A 23,499-nucleotide genomic window follows, 5' to 3' on the forward strand; every position below is an offset into this window, starting at 1 on the left:
AATTAAATTATATATATATATATATATATATATATATATATATATATATATATATATATATATATAATACACTATTATATTAAATATTATAACATGTATATTTATAATATATTATCAATTATTAATTATATTGGTTATTAATTAATTAAATAATTAATAGACGACCAGCCACAAATTTTAACAAAGGAATAAGAAATATAAATTTGCACAGAAAAACAGAAAACAATCTTTTTGAACAAATTAATTATGAGGAAGAAAATATATCTGTAGCTGTACTTTTCCTTCTGTCTCATATTGAAAGAATTACTGCCCTGATTTCAGTAGCCAGATTTACAGAACATAAAGAATAGAGACAAAATTACAGAGAATTCAGAAGTCACCGGCCATAGGTAGCACTCCTTCTCAACTCTTCTGACTCTCTTTCTCTGCTATCTGGTTTATATGTTTTTTAGTAACACAGAAGCAGAGATTCATATTTATGTATTAATGAACCTGCCAGCCTGCTCTTAATCAGCTATCGCTTTGAAGAATCTTCTAATTGCACTCTTTATGGCCCTTAACTTCCTCAGCCTGGGGGCAGCCACAGATCTTGCAATTACATTTTCACTTCCTGTGTATAATTGTTGTGATTCCCAGCAAAAGAAGTGACAAGTCTACAACTTTAATTACAAATCCCATGTACTTTATTTCACCAGAAATTCCTGCATCTTTTCCTGTCATAGAAAGGCACATATATTGCAAATAAAAAGAACATACTTTAGCTTAGCTGTAGTTTTTATAAGATTTAAATGCAGCTCACACATATAATGATTCAGAAACAGTGGCATATTAATATATAAACTCCACATTGACTAAGAAAGGAAATTATACTAAGTATATAATTTTACTCAGGGGAAGTTATATGCATAATTAAAAAAACTACCACCACCACAAATAAAAACCATGGTATTTTCATAAAATGTCAATAAGAGAATATTTTGCAGTCCTAGTGATTCCTTTTTCTTTTTCTGTATAATACTGTCCCTTTATCTGGTATTTCATTTGCATGCCGGCATTGCCTGATGTATTGTTCACCATTGACTTGAAAAAACCATTATGTCACATTTTTATGTACCTAGAAAATCTTTTTACAAAGGGGCAGAGTATCTATTCACGCAATTAGTGACCTGGGTTCAGCTAGATGTAGGGGTGACTGAGGATCGGCTAAGCAGTGGAAAAAATAATGAATGGCCATAGGAGGGTGTTCCATTTTTGCAAAAATGGTCCTATCCCTACTGTACCTGTCCCTAGAAAATAGTAGGGATAGTGGAGGCATGCTGGTAAATGTAACTAAAAGTGCCTCAGTTCTTTTTCATGCAACTTGCATGAAAGTATGCATTTCCAGAAATTGTAAAACTTGTATGAGTATGACTGGAGAAAATAAAATGGATAGGGTATATTAAACCTGCCCCTCCCTCACATACAGAGTAACAACAGTTACCTTGCCACTCCAGGTAATTAGTGACATCTGATTCATACCTCTCAACCTCTTAACACAAGAAATCTGGACAAAGCCTAATAATAATGAAGGGACAAAGGCCCAAAAAAGGGACAGATTATAAATATTGATCTTATAAATTTAGAAAGTTGATACAACAAGATTTGTGTTAGCATGTTTTTTCTGAAGGATATGAAGTCTGAAACTCAAACGTATGTCATTATTTAGTGACGTCTGTCCTCAGCAATTTGCCAGAAAACCAGAAATTTTATGAGGAACAGACCAAATACATGAGGCAAAAATCTGGACATTCTGTAAAAATCTGGACAACTGAGCCTTACCTCTCAACTGCCCCTGATGTTAAAAAACATTCATGACTCTGCCTCTTATAACTGCCCTGTCCTTCCTAATAGACCATTACAGTCAATCAATAATGCTATACATTAATGCTTCATATTTTTTTATTGTTCAGAATATGCTTTGTGCCGAAAAATTTTTTATTAACTTTTCACATGCCATAGAGTAAACTTTAACAGTCCCTGGTGTCTAGTCCCCCTACCCCAGTATTACAGGCTTTGCATATTAGTCTAAGGTACGTTAGAGATATGGCATCCACTATCCCCCCACACACATGCAGTCAGACATTGTCACACACACACACACACACACACGCACACACACATTCAAACATTCATGCACACACAAACCCACACAGACAAACATCCACATACAGACCCTCATAGAGCAGGCAGTCCCCCTACCTGATCACGCTCACTCATTCACCCATACATACATCTACTCTACTTATCCCCTAATTAACACTTCTTCTAATGGGACCACCCAGTCAAACACACACGCACCTGGGATAGCTCATACCTCTGCACATACATGCTGCTACATACATATATACATACACATGCAGATCCCCACCCTCACCACTACCTCTCCGCTAAACTCCTCGACATTTGTCTTTAACACTTTTTCTCCCACTGAAAGTAATGGGTAAGTGTGGACACTTGGCCTTGTTAATTAATGCAGCTGGCAGGGTTAATTTACAGAGCCAAGTAGGTCTATGAATCACTCGGCTGAATCACTTTATCCTTCTTACTAGTGCTGGTTTGTGCCTGAATCCTGTGAACAGACTTTTAGACCACATCTGTATACCTTTAAGGTTATAAAATACCTAAAAGTGGCTTTGTTAGTGTCAAAGGAAATTATAATTTCAAAACCTTTGGTACAGCAGGATATGGAGATGGAACTTCTTGTATTTGGCTTATACTGTATGTGTACAAATTAAAATGAATAAATAAATACAGGTGTAGACCAGAGAGAGAGAGAGAGATTCTGTGCTTGTTTACTACTGTTTGGACCACTCAGAATAATGTACCCCAGGTGAGTTCACATACACATATACACAAATGTATAAACTTGGGTTTCTGTAGTATTTTTGAGGACCATAACTGAGAGATTCTTGGAACAGCAAGAACTTAGGTTTGATTATGGGGAAATACACACACACACACACACACACACACACACACACACACACACACACACACACACACACACACACACACACACACACACCTATATATATATGGATGTACTTTACAAGCTCAATGATTCAAAACTTTGAACTGCAAATGGTCAAGACCATAAAATCGAAGTTTTGAAACTTCAAAATTGTAATAAAAAAATAAAAACAATATATTTTTTTTATATTTTTGCAGGGGACAAGCCCCCCCTGCAGCCCTCCATATCCCCTGTTAAATAAATATACTGACTCCAAGATTGCACTACAGTGAGGAAAACACTAAATTTCCACTTCTATACTGTATGGCAATCTCCATTCAAAACGTTTAACGTTTCAAAACTTTAATCTTATGGTCTTGACCATTTGCAGTTTGAAGTTTTGAAACTTTGAGCTTGTGAAGTGAATCCATATGTTATATGGGTTGGAGACAGTGGCATTGACAAAAAGGCAGGAGTCAGAGCTGGACATGGCAGAGTTAAAGAGTTAAGATTTGCACTGGGTGTGACGAGGGTGGACAGGATTAGGAATTAGTATATTAGAGGGTCGGCCCAGGTTGGAAGGTTTGGAGACAAAGCCAGAGAGGCAAGATTACAATGGTTTGGACATGTGCTGAGGAGGGATGCAGAGTATATTGAGAAAAAGATGCTAAGGATGAAGCTGCCGGGTAACAGGAAAAGAGGAAGGCCTAAGATAAGGTTTATGGATATGGTGAGAGAGGACATGGAGGTGATTGGTGTGACAGAGCAAGATGCAGAGGACAGGAAGAAATGAGAACAGATGATCCACTGTGGCGACCCCTAACGGGAGCAGCTGAAAGAAGAAGAAGATATATATATATATATATATATATATATATATATATATATATATATATATATATATATATAAACTTCAAAATAGCTGTATCTCAAGGTATTCCCCCTTCTCCAGGGTACAATGATCTTGGAGTTAATATATAAAAGTAGCGGTGGTGTGGGGGTGCAGCCTCACACACTGGGGATGCAGGAAGCGTGCCTCCTGCAAATAACAGTGAGTTTTGCACTTCACTTTTATGTTCCAGGGATCACATTTACTTTTTCAGAGCACTTGGGCTCACACTGATGAGTTCTAGAATTCTGACAGGTCACCCATAAACCTATATATGCACAGTAGTGTCAGCATGCAGTACACTTTCTGCAAACTTGGGTTTCTGAGAGTAGAATGGAACTAAGATTACTTACTACAGCAGTGATACAATACTTAATGCATTATAAGAAGAGCAATTACCATGTATTGTTATTAATTCTAAATCTACTTTAAATTATGTTGTAAATGTAAACAGGAAAGCACACACAAATGGAGGGACAATTTGTGAAACAATATAGTCATTAAAGATTAAAAATGTAAACACAGATTTCCCTTAAAATATATAATTATATGTGTAAAAGAATAATCTCTACATACGTATTTTAAAAAAAAAGGTAATGATTGAAATATTGGACCATGAGAGCCATCTGATATGGGAGTGTACCACAAAGGACAGAGATCTAGATGTGGTCATGGACACAGTGTAGTAGGTCAGGGATGTCCAGGCAAAGGAACCATTAGACAAAAGTGGTCATGCCACTGTGCAGTTTGGACTAATGGGGGGATAAGTGCGCAATGGCAAAGATGATGTTGTGGCCATTTAAGAAACTGAATTATTATGACCTCAGAGATAGGGTCAAATATGAGTTAGGGGTCTGGGAACAAACTGAGGGAATAAACCAGCTAAAAAATAGTTCAGAGATGCAGTACTCAGGGATACAGATGAGATTTTGAGGAAGAACAAAAAGACAGAAAATGGAAAAAGTCAATGTACCTACTCAGGAAGGTGAGGCTAGTAATTAGGGCAAAAGGCACAACATGCAACAGCTGGATGGGAGGCGATTTGGGGAGCTGGTGTAGACACAATACAAAGAGCCAAATAGAAGAGGAGGGAGAGCAGCAAAAGCATAAGATGTAAGGGAGTCTGCACTGGGGTCAAGAAAGGAACATCGAGCAAAAAAGGAAGGGGGGCAGACTTAGCCAGGCTGAGCAAAGAGGGAAGGAGATTATCGAATGCTGGTGAAAAAAGCAAAGCTACTGAATGAATACTTCACCTCAGTATTTAAAAAGGAAAGCAAGGGGATAATGGTATGCCAGTTGGGAAGCATGGCAGAGTGAGGAGAACTGTGGCCAACACCAAAACACAGGTGAAGGAGGTTGAGCTAAAACTGACTTCTGTAAGGGAAGACAACACACAGGCATCAGATGAGCTACCTTACAAGGTCCTTAGGAATCTGGCCAGTGTTACAGCAGATCCACTGACCAATGTTTTAAATACTTCACTAACCACTGTAAAGTCCCTAATTACTAAAAGGCAATAACTGAATACCCTAACACAAATCTAAGGCACTGCAGGTCTGGTAGCCTAACAGCACAAATAGGAAAAGTAATGGACAGAACTCTGAGGGAAAGGCCGGTTGCTTTCCTAGAGGATAGCAATCTCTATGACAACAACCAATATGGGTGCATGCCGAAATGGAGATGTGAGACAATCATGATCCCATTTTGTGACTAATTAATAGGAGAACTTGACAACTGAGTATTGGTATACATGCTCTTCCTGAACGTCAGCAAGAAATTTAACTTCATCTTAGACAGGATGCTGTTAAGAAGACTGGAGGGTTTGAAGTTAAGATCAAAATGAAAAAAGAGGATGCTTCTGTTGTTAAGTGGTAGGACAACATAGGTTATGGTGAGAAGCAATGTCAGAAATAAGGAAAGTGAATAGTGGAACACCACTGAAGTCACTCCTGTGACTGGAGAAAGTGAATTGTGATGCACTTCTGAGGTCAGTGCTATGGCCAGTGATCTTCAGTGTGCTTGTTTCAGGCATATATGATGGAACAAAAAACAGGTTCAACCTCTTCACAAATGACATCAAGTAAATGGTAGCAGTGGAAGATAAGGGGAAGAGTTTGAGGAAAGATTTGAAAAGGCTGACCAAGTGTGCTGAAAAGCAGCATTTCATGCTCATTGCATACAGATATAAAGTACTGCACTTAGATTACAGGAACCATGCTGTGAATTATCTGTTAGGAAAGTAGAACTAATGCTAACAGTGAAGGAAAAGAATCTGGGATTGTTGTTAAAACTCAGGCTTAACCACCAAGACCAGTGTGAGAGGGCAGTGTCAGCAGCAAAGAGAATCTTGAGATGTATTCACAGGGAGATAGACTCCAGAAAAGAGCCATTCTTATGCAAAACCAGGCCCTTGTCTGAGCACACGTTAACTAATATGTGTATTTCTGGAGGCAATACAAAGAAAGAGAGATATCAAACTGTTGGGAGATTTCCAGAGGAAAGTCACCAGAAAAAGTAGACTTGAAACTAGATGAGAAACAGAAACTGTGATTTTTGGTACATACAATAAAGTCAAGGAGGTGTAAAAACTTTTACTGAACAGAAAGGACAGAGGAAGGTGGCAGGGAACACAGGCAGCAGATCACCTGGATCAAGTATTCCTTAGATCTGCTCTTCACAGAGAAGGTTGTGGACCCATGAAATGATTATCAGAATGGATGGTGAAGGAAAATCAACACTGTTATTCAAGAGGGCATGAAACAGGTCTAAAAGAGGTGAGGGGAAGATAGGAAAGGAGGGAAGTAGGAGGAAGACTGCACTTTAGGTACAAACAAGAGAGGCTGATAGTCTTCTACAGTCAAGAAAATAAAATATAATGTAATGATTGCAAAATTTTCATATTTTCATTTATCATTTAATGCTTCACATTATTAGCCAAACAATTTTCATGCATTTACTTGAGAACATTTTTTTCTTCTCCTGTCACAAGTTTCTTTGGTATGGGATCAACTTAGGTTACCAGCAGAGAATCTCTTAAGATCTACCAGATTTGATCCTGTGGCCTGTATAGGTCATTCTGGAAAATGTTGCTTCAGCATATAAATATCCTGACAAGACTCTGACATATCTTATAGGTACATTTGGTCATAGAAAACCCATTGGTCAATTTATCTCAGCTTGTAAGATACTTGAGGCCCTTATCCATCTGGAGCCATGGTCATTCCTCATGTAGTCATCTTTTTTCAGCGTAATATGGCCTCAGATAACCTTTCCTCCCTGTCTCTCATATATATATATATATATATATATATATATATATATATATATATATATATATATATATGGATCTACTTCAGTAGATCAAACGGATACATAACCAAAATTCTTATTATTGAGGTGACGAGACCAAAAGTTGCACTTAACAAAATTATACAATTTTGAAAGTTATAACAATGAAATGCCTACTATGCATGTCGGAGAACACCTGGACTTCCTGAATGCTGATTGACAATTCATGGCATTTATCAACCTCCTAGTAGATTTACAAGACTGACTTCCATTGGAGTGATGATCTATGCCATTTCTGTCTTTTTTTTTGGTGGGGGGGGGTGCACTTTTTGTCCCTGTTGCCTCTTAACCATCAGACCCTCTCATAAGCTAGAAGTCCATTCATTTCCTATCAGGTGAGAGAAGAGCTACATGAGAGAATTTGTCATTCAGGAAGCCATCATGGGTGGTTTGAAACTTTCCATTTCTCCCCAACCATAGCAGTGTGCACTCAAAAGAAAAACAAGGTGGGGATGTATAATAGTCTAACCACAAAGGATATCCCCTTACTTCTGAAAGGGGTGTTTCCTGCAAACAACTCTTCCCTCCACCACAGGGTGATTACTGGTTTGCACAGACTCCACCAGGGAGATTACACCACTGTGTGTGCTCCAAATGCAAGCAAATTCCCATCTCCCCATGAGAGGCAAAAGGGACACGACCCTTCACTTCTCCTCCCTGCCTGGTTACTCCATTGTTAGGAGTGCTAATCAAACCCTGCTCACCTTGGTTGCAATTAAGGCTCTATCCTCCTGCACTACAGAGCCAGGCTACTTCTGTTTTTGTTAATAATAAACTAGCAACTTTGGTGAATGTATGTTTGCTTACAGTATTGAGTAAATTTGTCTGGACGGGAAACCAGTAGAATCTCTTAAGGACATAAAGTCATAAATTTCCTTCCACTTCACCTGCCCGAACTGCAGAGGAGTCTTTATTCAGATGACTTTATCTTGTTGCAAGGAGGAGGAGATGCCCTATGCATGGCTGCAGGTGGCTCCTGGCAATTTCTTCTCCTGGTTACTGCTAAGAAAAAACTTAATCTTAGTCCTGCTAGAAGTAAGCCTGTGGTTTGGACATTGAGCAAACATGATCTTCTGCTTCTTTTTTCAAACTGACTATTTCCACCACTTATGTTCAGTCTTACAAATATCGCAGAGTTACCTTTGACCCATCTGAATAATCCTTCATGTTGACCTTACAGCCATATATTTTCTGTCACAGCTAACACTCTCCTATAACATTACTTTGTTTACCTGCAGACTCTTTGCTATACATAAAGGTGTTCTGATTCTCAAGCCTGAGTATGATTTTCCTGTAGCAAGAGATGGTAACTTTCAAAGCATCAGAACTCTACAGAGCACTTTTGATACAATCTGCAGTTTCATAGCTCAGGTCAGCTGTAGACTGTGTCATTAGGTCTGAAACCATCTCCCTATCACTGGGAAGACCATTTTCATCTTCTCCTCACTGATTTATAAGCTTCTCTTTTTTTATGTCTGTCCCCTACTGGCTGACAATTTACTATCCATGTCACTATAGGATATATAAGTGTTTCAGCAAGAATGAGCAATGCCCCTTATCAAACCCCAGTATTTTTCCTCAGTCATTGTACATGACTTCTCCAAAATGGCCTTAGCTACATGCAATTCCCAACTTAGTGAAAAAAACAGTACCCTTTCCCAAAGTTTAAGCATTCTCTATTGTCTCACCATGTACAAACCTTGTTTTGTAGCTGTCACCTTGATGATGGCTAAACAGTGTTTCTTTCAAAACGTACTATGCAATACTCCCAGAAGCATCTTCTGTTGTTCCTCAAAAAAATTTGTTAAGCTTATACAGATTTTTTCAATCATGTTAATTTGCAGCACTCTACTTTACTTAAATGCTGATGCTTTATCACTTTCTTCTTTTCCCTGACAATATATCTGTTGTACATATTTATAGTCAATTGTTTTTATATATTTACATATTTGAACTTATCTGCCTTGCACCTGGGTTGTGGCTGAAAAGAGTTCTTCGGACAAGACCACCTATATGGTTAACAAATGATTAAATACATAAATAAAAAAATAAGTACATTTGTAGTAAATCATTTCTTTGCACAAAACATATCATACATGATGACCCAGTAGACCATCCAGTAAGTCTCCTCCATAAGCATTTACACTGCCTTTAAATAACTTATTTATGCTTTTGGTTAACTTCACCTAAATTGATTTCCTCAAAAGAACTATCACAGATTCATAGCTTTTCTAAGGAAGCTGAGGCTTATGACCATTCATGTCTTCCCAGTACCCTCCCTCAAGCCAAGCCATACCAGTCACCTCCAGAATAAAAATTTGGGAATACCGATTTTGTTGTCTAGATTATGTTTAAAGGAAGATAGTGAGTTGCACTGTTTAACATCCGGAGGAAGTTTTTTTTTTCCCAGATATTTGGGAGGTGCTGGGTTATAAGCCTGTCAACCCACCAGATTTTATTTATCTGTTGATGAAGCTTTAGGTCCCCTCTTCAAGTACTACTAGAGATATTGGAATTACAGAGATACAGCAGGTCAAAGACAATCTGGCATTTGATGTGAGGTACAAGGGAATGATTTCCTCTTTAGAATTTGATGATATTCATTTGGCAGTTAGCTGAGATAAATAAAATGGCCTCCTGACCACTGTTGTCACACAATTATCAAAAGAGAGGGAGCTATCAACCTAAATACCTAGGTTCCTAACTACATTTTAATTTTGTAGCGATGTGTTATCAATTCAGTATAATGAGGGAAGGGGTTGCCTTCCAAAAGTGATGATACTACACTTTTTTTAGCATTTAGTTTGAGCCCATTTTAGTACACCAAAATTTTACTGGAGAGAGTTAATTCGGAGGGGGGGTGTATCACAGAGTGACTTAACAACCGCCAGTTAGCAGTCATCTGCAAAGTATGTGAGCTAAAGGCCTTGGCTCATTGATTGGAGATTTGAAAAGCAAATGCTAAAAAGAAGAGGTCCCAGCACTGAGCCCTGTGGAACACAACGGGTCACTTTCATACTCGCTGATGAGTTGCCTGCAACTTCAACTATGTGAGTTCTATCTTTCAGACTGTTTGTTTTCCATCTTGCAATATATGGGTTGATTCTTAAAACATGTAGCCTTTGTATGATGTTAGCATGGGGAATGGTGTCAAAGGCCTTTGTCAGATCAAGATACACTGCAAACACTGCATGGCCACTGTCTACTGGCTCAATAACCCTTTTGAAGAACTTAAATAGACAGAATCTACCCTTAAAAAAAACTGTTGGGGGTAAAGTCTAATAAGATTCTTGATAGCACAGTGTTTGAGGTCAGTTATAATACATTCCATGGCTTTGCAGATGAGGCTTGTAAGGCTGATAGGTCTGTAGTTTTTGAGGTCATTTGTAAGGTCATTCTTATGGAAGGGCACTGCCATTACCACTGTAGAGTATCACTCCCCAGGGACAAAACTAGCAGCTAAACTTGTGTTAAACAGTTTAAGGAGTGTGTCTGCAAGGGCATGTTTAACAGTATTAATTAAACAACCAGGTGTATTGTCAGTTCCCATGATGAAACAGTTATTTTTGCCCATAGTTAGCACTTTCAGTAAATTAACTTTAGATAATTGAGGGGAGTAAAGGATGCAGATATTTTTTAGTTCTAAATAAAAGTCTTGGGGAAAAGACAGCACTAAGTTTGTTTGCAATGATATATTAGGAGACATCATTATGAATATGGTCAAATCAATGAGGTGTACTGTTTTTAGTTTTCTAACATACCTAGAAAAAGTTTATAATTATCAAAGTATTCAGAGACCAGCCTAAGTTCATGGATTACTTTAGCGGACCTCATAGTGTTCTTCATTTTTGTTTTATAATGCTTTTAATGTATCATTGAGAAGAGGGATTTTAGATCTACTAAATAATTGAACACATTTCTTTATTTTGTTGTATAGTTTATTCATGGCAGGGAACAACAACAATGGGACAGAATCATTATTACCTACACGATGTGTACATTAAGTGTTAGCTAAGTGAACACAATCTGTATTCAAGGGCACCCCTACCACATTTTTGTACTTTCTAGTCACTCAGAAAGATTACACTAAGTGTACATGTAGTTTACACTTTGTGGTAACCTTTATGAATCCCCGTTGATATTTAAGGCTTCAAGAAATCAGTAGGAAAACTAAAATTAGGAGGAAGAAGGTGTGCATTATGCCTGTGTTATCTGTCCACTCAGAATGGTGTACACTTAGTGGACATTTAGTGAAGACTTATTATGGACATTAATGAATCCAAGGGTGTGTTTTTTTTTTTCTATTTCATGTAATACTTGGTTCTAGTATGGACAGGTAGCTCTATGTATTTTTCATAATGGGTGCAAAAAATTATTTTTCATATTTTTCTTTTTATTTAATGTTTGCATGTGTCAGTAGTAGGATATTGACGTTTCTGTTTTGAGGAAATTGGTTTACCTTTCAGATGTCGACATTCATTTTTGTTGACCAAATGAATGAAGGTAAATTTTATATATATATATATATATATATATATATATATATATATATATATATATATATATATATATATATATATATATATATATACACACACACACGCACGCACACACACACACACACACACACACACACACACACACACACAGGTCCCCTTCGGTAGATCGAACTTTTATAAATTCGAACCTCATATGGCTGAGACCATATGTTCGAACTTGTAAAAGTTCGATCAGACTGAATGGTGATCTCCGTACAGTGTGGAATGAGAAGCTTTCCCTTTTCCACAATGTAGTGCAATCTCGGAGTTGGTGTATTTAAGTAGGGTGGGTGTGGGGTGCAGGGATGTGTAGCCCCCCTGCTACAGATGTTTAGTTTTGTTTTTTGCTGTTTTTTTCTTTTTACTTCAGTGTTCAAACTTTTACAAGTTCACAGCATACGGTCTTGGCCATATGTGGTTTGAATTTGTAAAAGTTCGATCTACTGAAGTAAAGCCATATATACACGCGCACATACACATAAATGGTATAGTCACTCAATTGTACAAAAAAAAGCTCACATTTCCTTAAGTAATATGGGGGGGATAGGGAATTGAAAACTGGAAGATAGAAATTGCCAAGTTTAAAGTAATACACTGTCCACTCAACAAAGTTTATAATGAAATTACTTATCATATCTTGAACTTTTACTAATGTCCCAACATTACTGAAACTGGTAATATTGTCTAATTTGTTATATGCCAAAATAGCCTAATGGGGACTGCCATGTTGTATAATTTCATTTTATAATCAAGGTTTTCACTCTCCTGATAACTGTTTTAGCGACACAGATTGAAAAGATCATATGACATAATCTCGCTGCTGTGGCTGTGATGAGTATTATAATTTTGTACTTTTCTGAATGTCAGTGACCATAGCCAGGGCTAGCACTGCCATCTTGCACTGTTTGTTTCAAGGGATGAATTACTGCCCATGACTCCTTCTATATAGACTCTGCATGCCCTCCTTACCTCTGTGTGGACTTTATCCAGGTGCTCTGGTTTCCTTCAACACCCCAAAGACATGCTGAGGATGAAGTGGCATTCCCCCAAGTTGCTTGTAGATAAGCATTGTGTGTGTGCGTGTGCATGTGTGTGTCTTGAGATAGACATGGTTTGTCAGGGGCAGTATCTGGATGGCTGTGTGCATGTATGAATAAAAAAATAATCATCACAGACTTTATCTGTTGACACACACCCATATTGGTGATAACATGTATACATCTTCTAGCATTAAAACAAAAAATAGTTAACCAGTAGTTATCTTTGAAAAACAGGACATGCAGTTCATCAGAGAACATCTAGAACCTCAGAGCGTCTGGGGACCTGGTAGTATAAGAACATTTTGACCCAGGCTTAGTAGGGGACACCATCTCTAGCCTCTGTGTTGATCCCTATCTAGTGAAAAACTGCCCCAAGCAACAGCAGCTATCTTTTTTCTGAATGGCTTTGCTAGATTTAATGTTTATTAATGGTTATCTCTAGAACAATATTTTAAGGACACATTTGAATGTTAAACTTGAAAGTATAGCCCAGTTTGTTACAGTTTTCCAAACTCATAACTGCATAATTACCATGAAATTACAGTTTCTAGCTAATATGTGAGAAGTCCATCACTTGTGACTAACAGTTTATACTTACGATGAGCTGGCTTGTGTCACACTACTCTAATTTATTGACTGTTTAGTTAAAATTAATGCCTGTGAAGCGTCCATCCCAACCTACCTCTGTTCACTGACTTGCCACTACTAGACTGCCTTGGTGATGTAGAGATGCTGTGATGAACACCAGAAGAAAATGACATGCAATTTTACAGACGGTAATGTGTAGGGAGACTGTACAATGAAATGCAAATAGAAAACCAACATACTAATATGTAAATATTTCATTTGCATGTAACATTATTAGGATTGGATTAAAGTAGGAAAAAAGTAATTCATGATAAGAAAAAAAAAACATGGGAAGATTTTTCCTGTGCGAGTACATATGGATAATATACCGGAAGCACTTGCTTTTGTTTAGGTTCAGAACTATAACTGGCTCCTGGCCCCTCTCTGTATATCTGTCCTAATTAGTGGTTGAACTGATGTACCTCAAGCATGAGATCTGACATGCTTGAAATGTATTTACCCCACCTTGCTTTCATGATGTAACAGATGATGAGGCAAGTACAATAAAAAATAAAGAGATATTCCACAAAAAGTCAAACAAGAATGGGGTACAGATGGGCACATACACAAGCTTAGTCCTGCTACTCCCCTGATTGGTTACTTAAATACATGGATTAAGTATTAATGCTCCTCTTTCACACAACTTTTGCTAGTAACAGCATTCAGAAAATTGTATAGTAATTGGAATTATTGGGCTACATTAGGTTATCACGTAATCAGCATGTTGTTTGATCATAAAACTCATTTCAGCCTTTCAAATCTTAGTGTGGTGAATGATGTGGAAGCTTTATCTGAAGATATCAAGGCCATCTGTGTAAATGTGACACTGTGTCACCAGTTATGCACATAGTAAGCTGCCTGGTGCACTGTCTTTAGCAGCTATGTACCCTACAGCGCTCCTTATAAAGCATACACTTGTGCAGATAAGCACACCCCAACAAAACCTTGGCATGTTTGGTGTGTGCCTGCACATTTGCTCTTTATGTCATGGAAAATGCTCAGTAAGTAAAATGTTGTACAAATAACACTCTAGTACTACAGCCTGTGAGAAGATAAATACAATGCTAAAACCCTGTTGGCTGTATAAGTGTACCAACCCAACAGCATCATGTAGGCAGCTCATAGTTATTACTAAGCACTTGCACCTTATTATACAGTACCAATCACATAGTAATAGCTTTGGCCACTGTGTGTACAATGCAGTTCTGCAGATGTAATTGCACAGCCCTCAGGGTACTCAGGAGTCTTCAGAATTATTCTAGATAATTTCTTTTATCACCATAGTTTCATTTAGATAGTCATTAAGTATATATTTGCCAGATTGTTGATGCTGCTGGATTTTTTATTTTTTTTTTGGCTCACCATTTTCAGTTGACATATATCAACAACGAATGCTCATGCCATCTGTGGTGTGACATACTTTTTATCCCTGTCACTACTGGATATATTTTAAGCCACACCTCCTTCTACACATTGTTATGTCATTAACAACATTTTCTTGAGCTGGCTGTTCATTCAGTTAGCTATCTCCCTGGCATGACATGAGATCATATTGTGGTAGCTAGTTAATAAACCTTGTTTTAAGTCACTAATCAGTGTTGGTTTATTGTTTCGTCAGTCATAACTGAGATTATGTTTAGTTCTCCAATTTTGTCTCTGATAGTGAATCTTAACACAGCTTTTAAACTTCATTGGCACTACTCTTCCCATGTTACTTCAGTGCACACCAAGATGATTTTAATGAAAAACAAACGGTATCAGGGTTTCTTGTTTATTCTAGACCAGGGGTGTCCAACCTTTTCAGTTGCAAGGGCCGCATTGAGTCAACAGAAATGGTCTGGGGGCAAACGGCAAGTGAGGACCAAAAAAAAAAAAAAAAAAAAAGCACATCATAAACTAAAGAGCAAAAGACCACAGGTATATGCGGACTAATATTTACTGTTTAGTTCCGTTACAATTCAAGAACAAGGGAGCTTCTCACATCTGCTTTCTGCAGGACATAATTAATCTACCACCAGTCCAGCTAATGTCTTATCCACAAGAGGCAAAACAGAGAATATGAAGGCATATAAATATGTTACTTCAGGGGATACCATGGATTTTTCTTTTTGAAGTCTCAGAAAACCCAATATGCAACCTATACTGGGTCAAAAACAAACCAAGAAGAAACTTAGTGTGGCAGGTGTGGAGGTTATGCAGCTAGTTCACTAGTTCACTAATAAGAATTGAACTGTACTACAAAATAATAAAACAGAAAATAGAAGGATATTCCATTTTTAACTCAACTGTGGACTACCTACTATTTTCTATTTTATTATTTTGTAGTACATATTTTACAGTTCAATTTTTATCAGTGAACTAGGTGCATAACCTATTTCAAGGCGTGAACTTCACACCCTCCATACTGCGAAGTTTCTTCTTGATTCACATATGTTACTTCAACACGGTAATTACAGATGCGTCTACATTCAATGCTGTCTTTAATAGCACAAATTAGAAACATTAGTTTGGAAAAAATAACTCAGAATTAATCAGCAAATCAAACAATTTTACAAGTTATATACATGTCAAACTCTTGAAAATAGAAATTATTTGAGATATTTACCATAACACTACTTATCTCTGCACTGTTGGCTGCAGCACAACAGATCCATCTGAGAAGCATTCCAAAGAGATGGTACTCAAAGATAAAAATTGACCTGTCTACCCACCTGCTACAAGTTAAGGCCAGAGAATATCTCAGTGATTTGTCATGGCATTTAGTTGCTCAGTTTGAAGAGTACCTTTCTGACTTATTGTCCATTTACAAATATTCAGCATTTCTCTGCATAAGAGATAAGTATGCATCCCTCCTTATCTGCTGATTTACCAAGTCAGTTACTGTTACTGAGTATTTATATTTCAGTGTTTCTCTGCACAGCAGATAACATGCATCTGTACTTATCAACTGATGTACCACAAGGCAATTATATTATGAGTGTTTTATATGAAAGGTACCTGCATGCAAGTTTATATAAAATATCTTATGGGTGCCATAATTTTTGATTTTGTCACACTGATATGAAGACACAATTTCTTGCAAGGCCAGTTATATTGAGTCCTTAGTGAAAGGGGATAACTCCTGCAAAGTCAAACTGGCTGAGCCCAAAACATATATTCTGTCATGAGGAGTACCTGCATCTGCAATTGTGAAATGTGCTTCTTTACAAGGAGTCATTAAAAAATGTCTTCATGTTGAAAGTTAGACTGCAGTGTAATTTAATAACTCGGGCATCGCGTTAACCTTAGCTGGTGGAATAAAGTAGATAATCACCTGAAGAGTAGTTCTTCAGGGAAAAACACCAAAGGCAATAATAAGTTTTTGGCTTCTAGTCACTGATATCACTCACTATCTGGTTAAATTTTCAGGCAGTCATAGAGCTGCCAACAGGGAAATTCTGATCCTCCAGTGTAGGCTGGGATAGTCCCCATATAACAGCAATATTAACCTTGTAAACTTTTCATTCTTCTAGTCACAAACTTGAAACATACAGTGACAAATTACTGCAACAGCTGACAAGTATGCATTGTAAGCAAAACATAGGTATTTATACAAACTAGTCAATTGATTATCACTAAGTTAGTTGCAATTATAAAAGTAATTCATATCTACAGATAATCATTTGTGCATACTTGGTGTTTAAGACAAAACTAAGGTAAAACAAAAGGATTTTGTTTTCTCTTTTTTATTCTTTATATATACAAAGCAGTTGCCTACATTGTACAAAATAATATTTTTCTATGTGATCATTAGCAAGTACACAGATGGACAAATAAACACACACACACACACACACACACACACACACACACACACACACACACACACACACACACACACACACACACAGAAACACGTGTGCCCACATTATGTATATGAAATGAAGATATGTAAACTCTGATTTAAAAAAGTTTAATGTTATTTGTTAACAAGGAAAAACAAATTGCAATAAATACAGCTCGTAAGTTCAGATATATGTCTTAACTTAATGCAGAAGCCAAGTGGAACCTATTGCCATTCAATAAAAAGAAAAATCAAATAAACTGCATTGTTCTTCTACAAATAATGTTTTACGAATGATGAAGACTTTGATGACCCTGAAAACTGTATTCATGTTTAAAATAATAGCAGATATTAGTGTAATGTCAACTTTACAACACTAAATATGCAAAAAAAAGAAGCTGTAGCAGAAACTCGTGCAATATCTCTTATGTGAAATCACTTGAAATAAAAGCACACCAGCAGTGTAAACAGCAACACTGTATTTGTTTCATATTGCGATGTGACAGTAAATAAACATATACTCGGCCACTGCTCCCAGAGAGAATCCTAATGCCCATGTGACCACTATGACTTTTCAAAGAGCTAGTAAAACTTTGAATCTCTGACTAAAATATAAGATGTTCCCACCACAGTAGTAGGTGCAGTAGTAGTAAAGGGAGCAGACACAGTGTCAAAATACTTAGCTTACCTTTTGCTATGTTGTAGTGTAGTCAGTGTGTACACAACGAAATAAAATAAATCCTCTCTCCACGATGTCGCTCCTTCCTTCAGCTTTACCAGAAATATAAAAAACACCCGAACGGTGTTTTCGCACATGCGCATACCAGCGGAAAGACGCTGGTATGAAAAAAACGTGAAAAAAAGAAAGTTGGCGCATGCGCAGAACAGCAAAAGTATGTGGATGTGTAAACACACGGAAAAAAAGTTAAATTAAAATTAAATTTAAATTTAAGGGTCGCGGGCCGCATGGAAGAGCTCTGAGGGCCGCATGCGGCCCGCGGGCCGCGGGTTGGATACTCCTGTTCTAGACTAAAAGAGACAAAAACTTTTTTATGGCACCCCAGATGCATAAAGCTGAGATTTTCAGCACAGCATTATTCAGCAGGATTCTGACACAGGGGAAAAGTAGCTCTTTCCACTCCTTACAGCTGTGGGCACCAGCTCAGACCATTGTCAGCTGACCTTTATGGTATTGCTGTCAACATTTTTTTTTTTTTTATGACTGCACCTACAATGTCTCTATCTGCTCATCTATTTCTGTTTCTTTCATTTTGTACCACTTCACTTTGCAGTCTTCTGATGAATAAAGGATACAGTCACATAGGTCAGTGGAACCTCTGCACAATAACGTAGTATATATACATGGGCTGAATTACACAATTTTCTAATTGTCAGTCCCTTTATTAAGGTCAGCCTTGGTTCCTACATCTACATATCAGACAGGAATGTATTCCCTTTGCCCTTGTTTGCCAACCGTGTGACCTTAAGCAAGTCATATAACCAGACAGTGCTTGGGATCAAACTGGGAATTTGGGCTAGGCTCCTCAATGGTGTTCTGGACTGCAAGCCTAGTAACTGCTTATGAACTATGAAGTGCAAGCACCTTTCCAAGAAACATTTTGGAAAATGTTGGTAGGTCCTTTACCTCGAGGACAACCCCAGATCACATAAAGGTGTTATTCTTCCTGCAGCCTCCACCTGTCTTATGTTGTCTCCTTCCTTACATAAGGGGATGAGTACATTGTTTACTGCATTTACTTACAAGATTAACTTGCCTATATAATGTTCTAAGCTCATAAAAAATACATCAGCTTTGGTGTATGCTGTTCATGTTTGTGAAGGACATTTTTATAAAGTAGCTCCAGGAATGTTTATGAATGATGGAACTAGGCGGTTTTGCTGACTACCATTTGGCTGAATGCTGGCTTTTGGTACTGCTAAAAAGTAAGAAGGTGATTGCAAGGGGGAGATCTCACCTTACCTATGAAGTGCAATGACTGAAGAATTAATTATATTAGTTACTGAGGTAAAAAATGGTCAAAAGTTGTTACACAGGGATGTAGGGAGCTTTGTCACTCACAGCATTAGTGTTTATTAGAATTTGCCTAAAATGTACTTTTGACCACTTGAATCAGCTGAAGGTACATTCAGAAACACCTTCTTCAGTGGAATATCCTAGATCCTATAATGATACCCCTTTAGTTACATTTTCATTTTGCACCTTTATTTATAAGACACTTAAAATATACTTATTGTGTGTGCTCTGTCTTCTTCAGAATTCAGTTATGTGTATATTAACATGAATATGTCAGTTATTGGTATATTACTATGTGAATATGTCAGTTACTTATATCTTAATATATGAATATGCCAGTTATTTGTATGTTAAAGGTCAACAATGGGATTCTGTTATTAAATGCTGAACCTCTCTGTCGTTTTTCTCCCTTTTTATTATCCTTGCTAAGAATAAACAACAACACAGCATTTAAAATATTTTAAATTGACTGTTTCTGTCCACTAGAACAGTACCTTACTGTACTATGGTGGTTTCACTTTTAAAAAACCTTTATCCCACCCTTGATGAAGTCTCCAATTCATTGATGTCATCAAGGCCACTGAATACAGGTAGATTTCTGGCCATTTGCCTCCCCAAACTGACATCACCATGACTGCCCTAAAAACCCACCCATGCTGTGATATCACAGCTCCTTGTTCCTTCCCCTACCCATACAGAAAGTAAAGGCTAAAACAAGGAAATAGTACAGGAGTCAAGTCTTCTGCTGTGAGCTGTCAATCACAGCAGGTAACACCTCAAATTACCCTTAGCACTTTGACAGCTAGGGAAGTTAGGTGTGAAGGGGGATGGGAGATGAGCCAAAGTAATACAATTCAGGCTTCACAAAAGACTTCAGTTTAGCCATTCTAAAAAGCAGCAGCAGTAAAAAGCACTTTGAAAGTCTGTTCTGTGACATTTGCACTGTTTGTGTTTTAAGTGGTCAATGAATGGCATGAAATGTTACTTAAAACTAACTGACTGATAGACAGCACCGTATGCATGTAAAATCAATTCAGTGACAGGAGCTTTATGAAGAAAGAGGCCTATGTGATGTAACTTTTTTATAAATGAGCACTGGATTTTGGGATACCTAGAGACAGACTGAACAAATCCGAACTACTTCAAGATGCCAGACCCCATGTGGTCAAAGTCAGAAATTACATATAAAAATATTTAAAAACCTGTAAATAGTCCCAGAGTGGTGTTGAAATGTAGGAAACACCAAACGATGATGAAATAAACATGTTTTTGAGTCTGTGGGTGCAGTTCTCCTTTAACATGTTAGCATATCAGTTATTTGTATGTTAACATATGGATGTCAGTTATTTCTATGTTAACATGTGAATATGTCAATTATTTGTATGTTAATATGTGAATGTGGCAGTTATTTGTGTGTTTACATGTGAATATATCAATACTTGAGATATTAATGAAAGTTCACTGTGCCTTTAGAAACTCCAAATGCACTTGCTCCGTTAGTGAGCCAAAGTTAAAATATTCCTTCTGTCTTTTTTGCCTCCATTATGTTGATCTTGTCAATCGTCTGATATATAAAATAATGGACAATAAAATATATTTTCCACACCAGAAGGATTTATAGTTACAGTATGTAGGTATGTGTGTGTTATTGCTTGAACACTAGCTTTATCCTTGTTAGCTACTACTTCCCTGTTATGGTACTGAACTGAATTTAAACAATACATAACATAGAGATGTCATTAAGCTTTAATTCAGTTTCAGTGTGCTAGCATTTTCTTATTACACGTCTTTTTCCTTGTCAGTATTCAATGGCAATGTTGCCATCCCAGTGTCTTGTATTTGTAAGGAACACTTTTTCTTCTGTCATGAGGCTGTCACAATATGAAACTTTACACACCCACAGGTGAAGCATCCACCCTCACATACACAGTGTCATACCTTATAGAAACTATTTACTTTACTAATCAAACTCTGTCCCTACTATTATGTTTCTTCCTCTTACCCTGTCCTTGTACCCACCAAGGAATTATCTTTTCTGCATTTCAGTTAATAATTTTATGTGAATGCGTCATTTCCTGCTGTCACTTTATTACTCACACCTTTTCACTGTCTGCTTTTGTCAGACTGCATGACAAAACTGCTGTCTAAATGGGCTGTATAAAAGTCTTTTAAATCATATTGCAATATATATGTTTATGTTACTTCATAGGAGATGCTCATGTACACTACTGACTGAGTTCATGTGGAAGTTTACCCTTACTATTCCTCAAAAGAAAACAACATTTTTTCCAATGTAATTAGCCAAAGACATGGTAAGGTATTTGCATAAAATTTGGGTCTTAACATTTACCATACATGTGTGAAGGTATTATATCCATGACAGTGAGTTAGATGTACATTTGTGATATATAAGTAAATATAAGACAAACTTGCATGCATAAGTCTGGGAAGTTACTATCTCTCTGGTGAAAAATAAATATGCATTCTGTGGTCATCATCTGTTATAGTGTGACACGGTTTATGTCTTAACATCTTTATGTTAAAGAGAACTGCGCTTTTCCTGGAAAGCAGCACAGTGAATTAATTTTCTTGCATCGTTTCTGCCATGCCAATAGGCAGTTAATGACAAAAGTGTTCCCATATTTTCTTCCATCTACAGGTCTACATTCGCAATGCAACATTGGCAGGTGGTATTGCATTAAGTTCTTCAGCTGATCTGATAAACGTCCCCTGGATAGCCATGACTGTTGGCTTTCTAGCAGCTCTAATTGCAACCTTTGGGTACAGATCTGTAAAGGTAAGTAAGCAAAATTACATATCATTATTATTATAATACTGTGGATGTTCTGCATTTGTTTGTCACCAGATGCTACATGATTCCAGCATGTAGTAAGTGACTTACTTGTATGTTTAGGTTATTTTAGGTAAATAGAGCTGTACACCTCTGTGATGGCATTTTGTAGATCTTAGTCTTGAAGATGTAGTGATGATATTAAACAACCTGTGCTGTTCTCAGTGATTCACATGACCCAGTCTCATTGTGTTTATAGCACTGGAAGCATCTAGGAGTATTCACAAAGTCGGGTTTCTGCAGCCATATGGGGGTGTAATTGTAGGAATAAGAGTAAGAAGCAGAGGTAAATACAATTTCTAAGGGCTTCTTCATTTTTCAACATATTCACATTAGTTTCTTCAACAGTTATTCTTTTAAAAAAGGAATCATAAAATTTACATTTAGAGATAATTTGGTTCAAACCAAATTTGAATTTGGTTATATAACCTTTTTCCCTTAAAATGTTCAATATTTTCAGTACAGAAAATGGGAAATGTTACCTTCTCTTTACCAAGTTTCTAACTTCAGGTAAGTAGCAGTCAAGTGGTTTATGAAAAAAGAACAAATAGGTATTATATATTTACCAGCACAAATGATATTCCATGTGCAGCAGCTAGAATTTACAGTAATACACTGTTCTTGTTATGCACTTCTTATAATGCTCCTAAAACATAGTGCATTATGTTCTTGTTGTACACTCCTTGTTCTGCTCCTAAAATATAGTGCATTACTATAAATTCTAGTTACTGCTGCACATGAAGTAATTGTCTGTTGTCAGTCATCCCCATAAGTCAGAGTTGAAGGCAATAGCGTGAGCTGTTATCAGCAGTACTGAAGATAATAATAAGCAAGGGCATGATGCAGACGTCCAGATGGTTAATGCACCACAGCCAAGACTCCATTTTGGTTATAACAAGGGGGGTGATGATGGCCTTGGTTTCTCAGTCTTAGTTTGAGTAAGTATTGGCCATGACCTGGCCATGCCAGTTAACCTCATCATGTTGGCATATGTGTTTAATGTGGCTTTCACATATCACCACCTGATGTCTGTGTTGGAATGTGCCTTAATATCTGACTCCCTCTGTCAGCTGTAATTTTATTTTATTGGTCTGGGGAGACAACCACTAAAATAAGGAGTGACATTTCAATGTACAGATGTAGTTATTGTGAGAGGAATGTAGCTTAAATGCTGTGTATTATATTCCATATTAGTTAAGCTTAAAGGAAAAGGAAAACTACACCTTAGAACAAAAAAAATCTATTGTCTCACTCTATCTTTATTTTCTGAGGTATATTAACATGTCAAAATCACCCTGACTACTTCTTATGGAAATGTCATATGTTCTCTGCAAAATGGCTGCAGATGGAGTTTGACAT

The 23,499-nt window shown here is 37.1% G+C and overlaps 1 protein-coding gene across 1 annotated transcript in view; it reads left to right on the forward strand.

Moving 5' to 3' along the window:
* Positions 1–23,499, forward strand: part of LOC122792309 (ammonium transporter Rh type A-like) — a 594,865-nt gene that overhangs the window by 331,008 nt on the left and 240,358 nt on the right. The window contains exon 6 of the mRNA XM_044060089.1: positions 21,949–22,086. Coding sequence (XP_043916024.1) covers positions 21,949–22,086 — 138 coding nt within the window. The remainder of the gene's footprint in view (positions 1–21,948; positions 22,087–23,499) is intronic.

This window comes from Protopterus annectens, chromosome 1.part2, assembly GCF_019279795.1.
Source record: "Protopterus annectens isolate FY-2018-M chromosome 1.part2, PAN1.0, whole genome shotgun sequence".
NCBI classification, from domain to species: Eukaryota; Metazoa; Chordata; order Ceratodontiformes; family Protopteridae; genus Protopterus; species Protopterus annectens.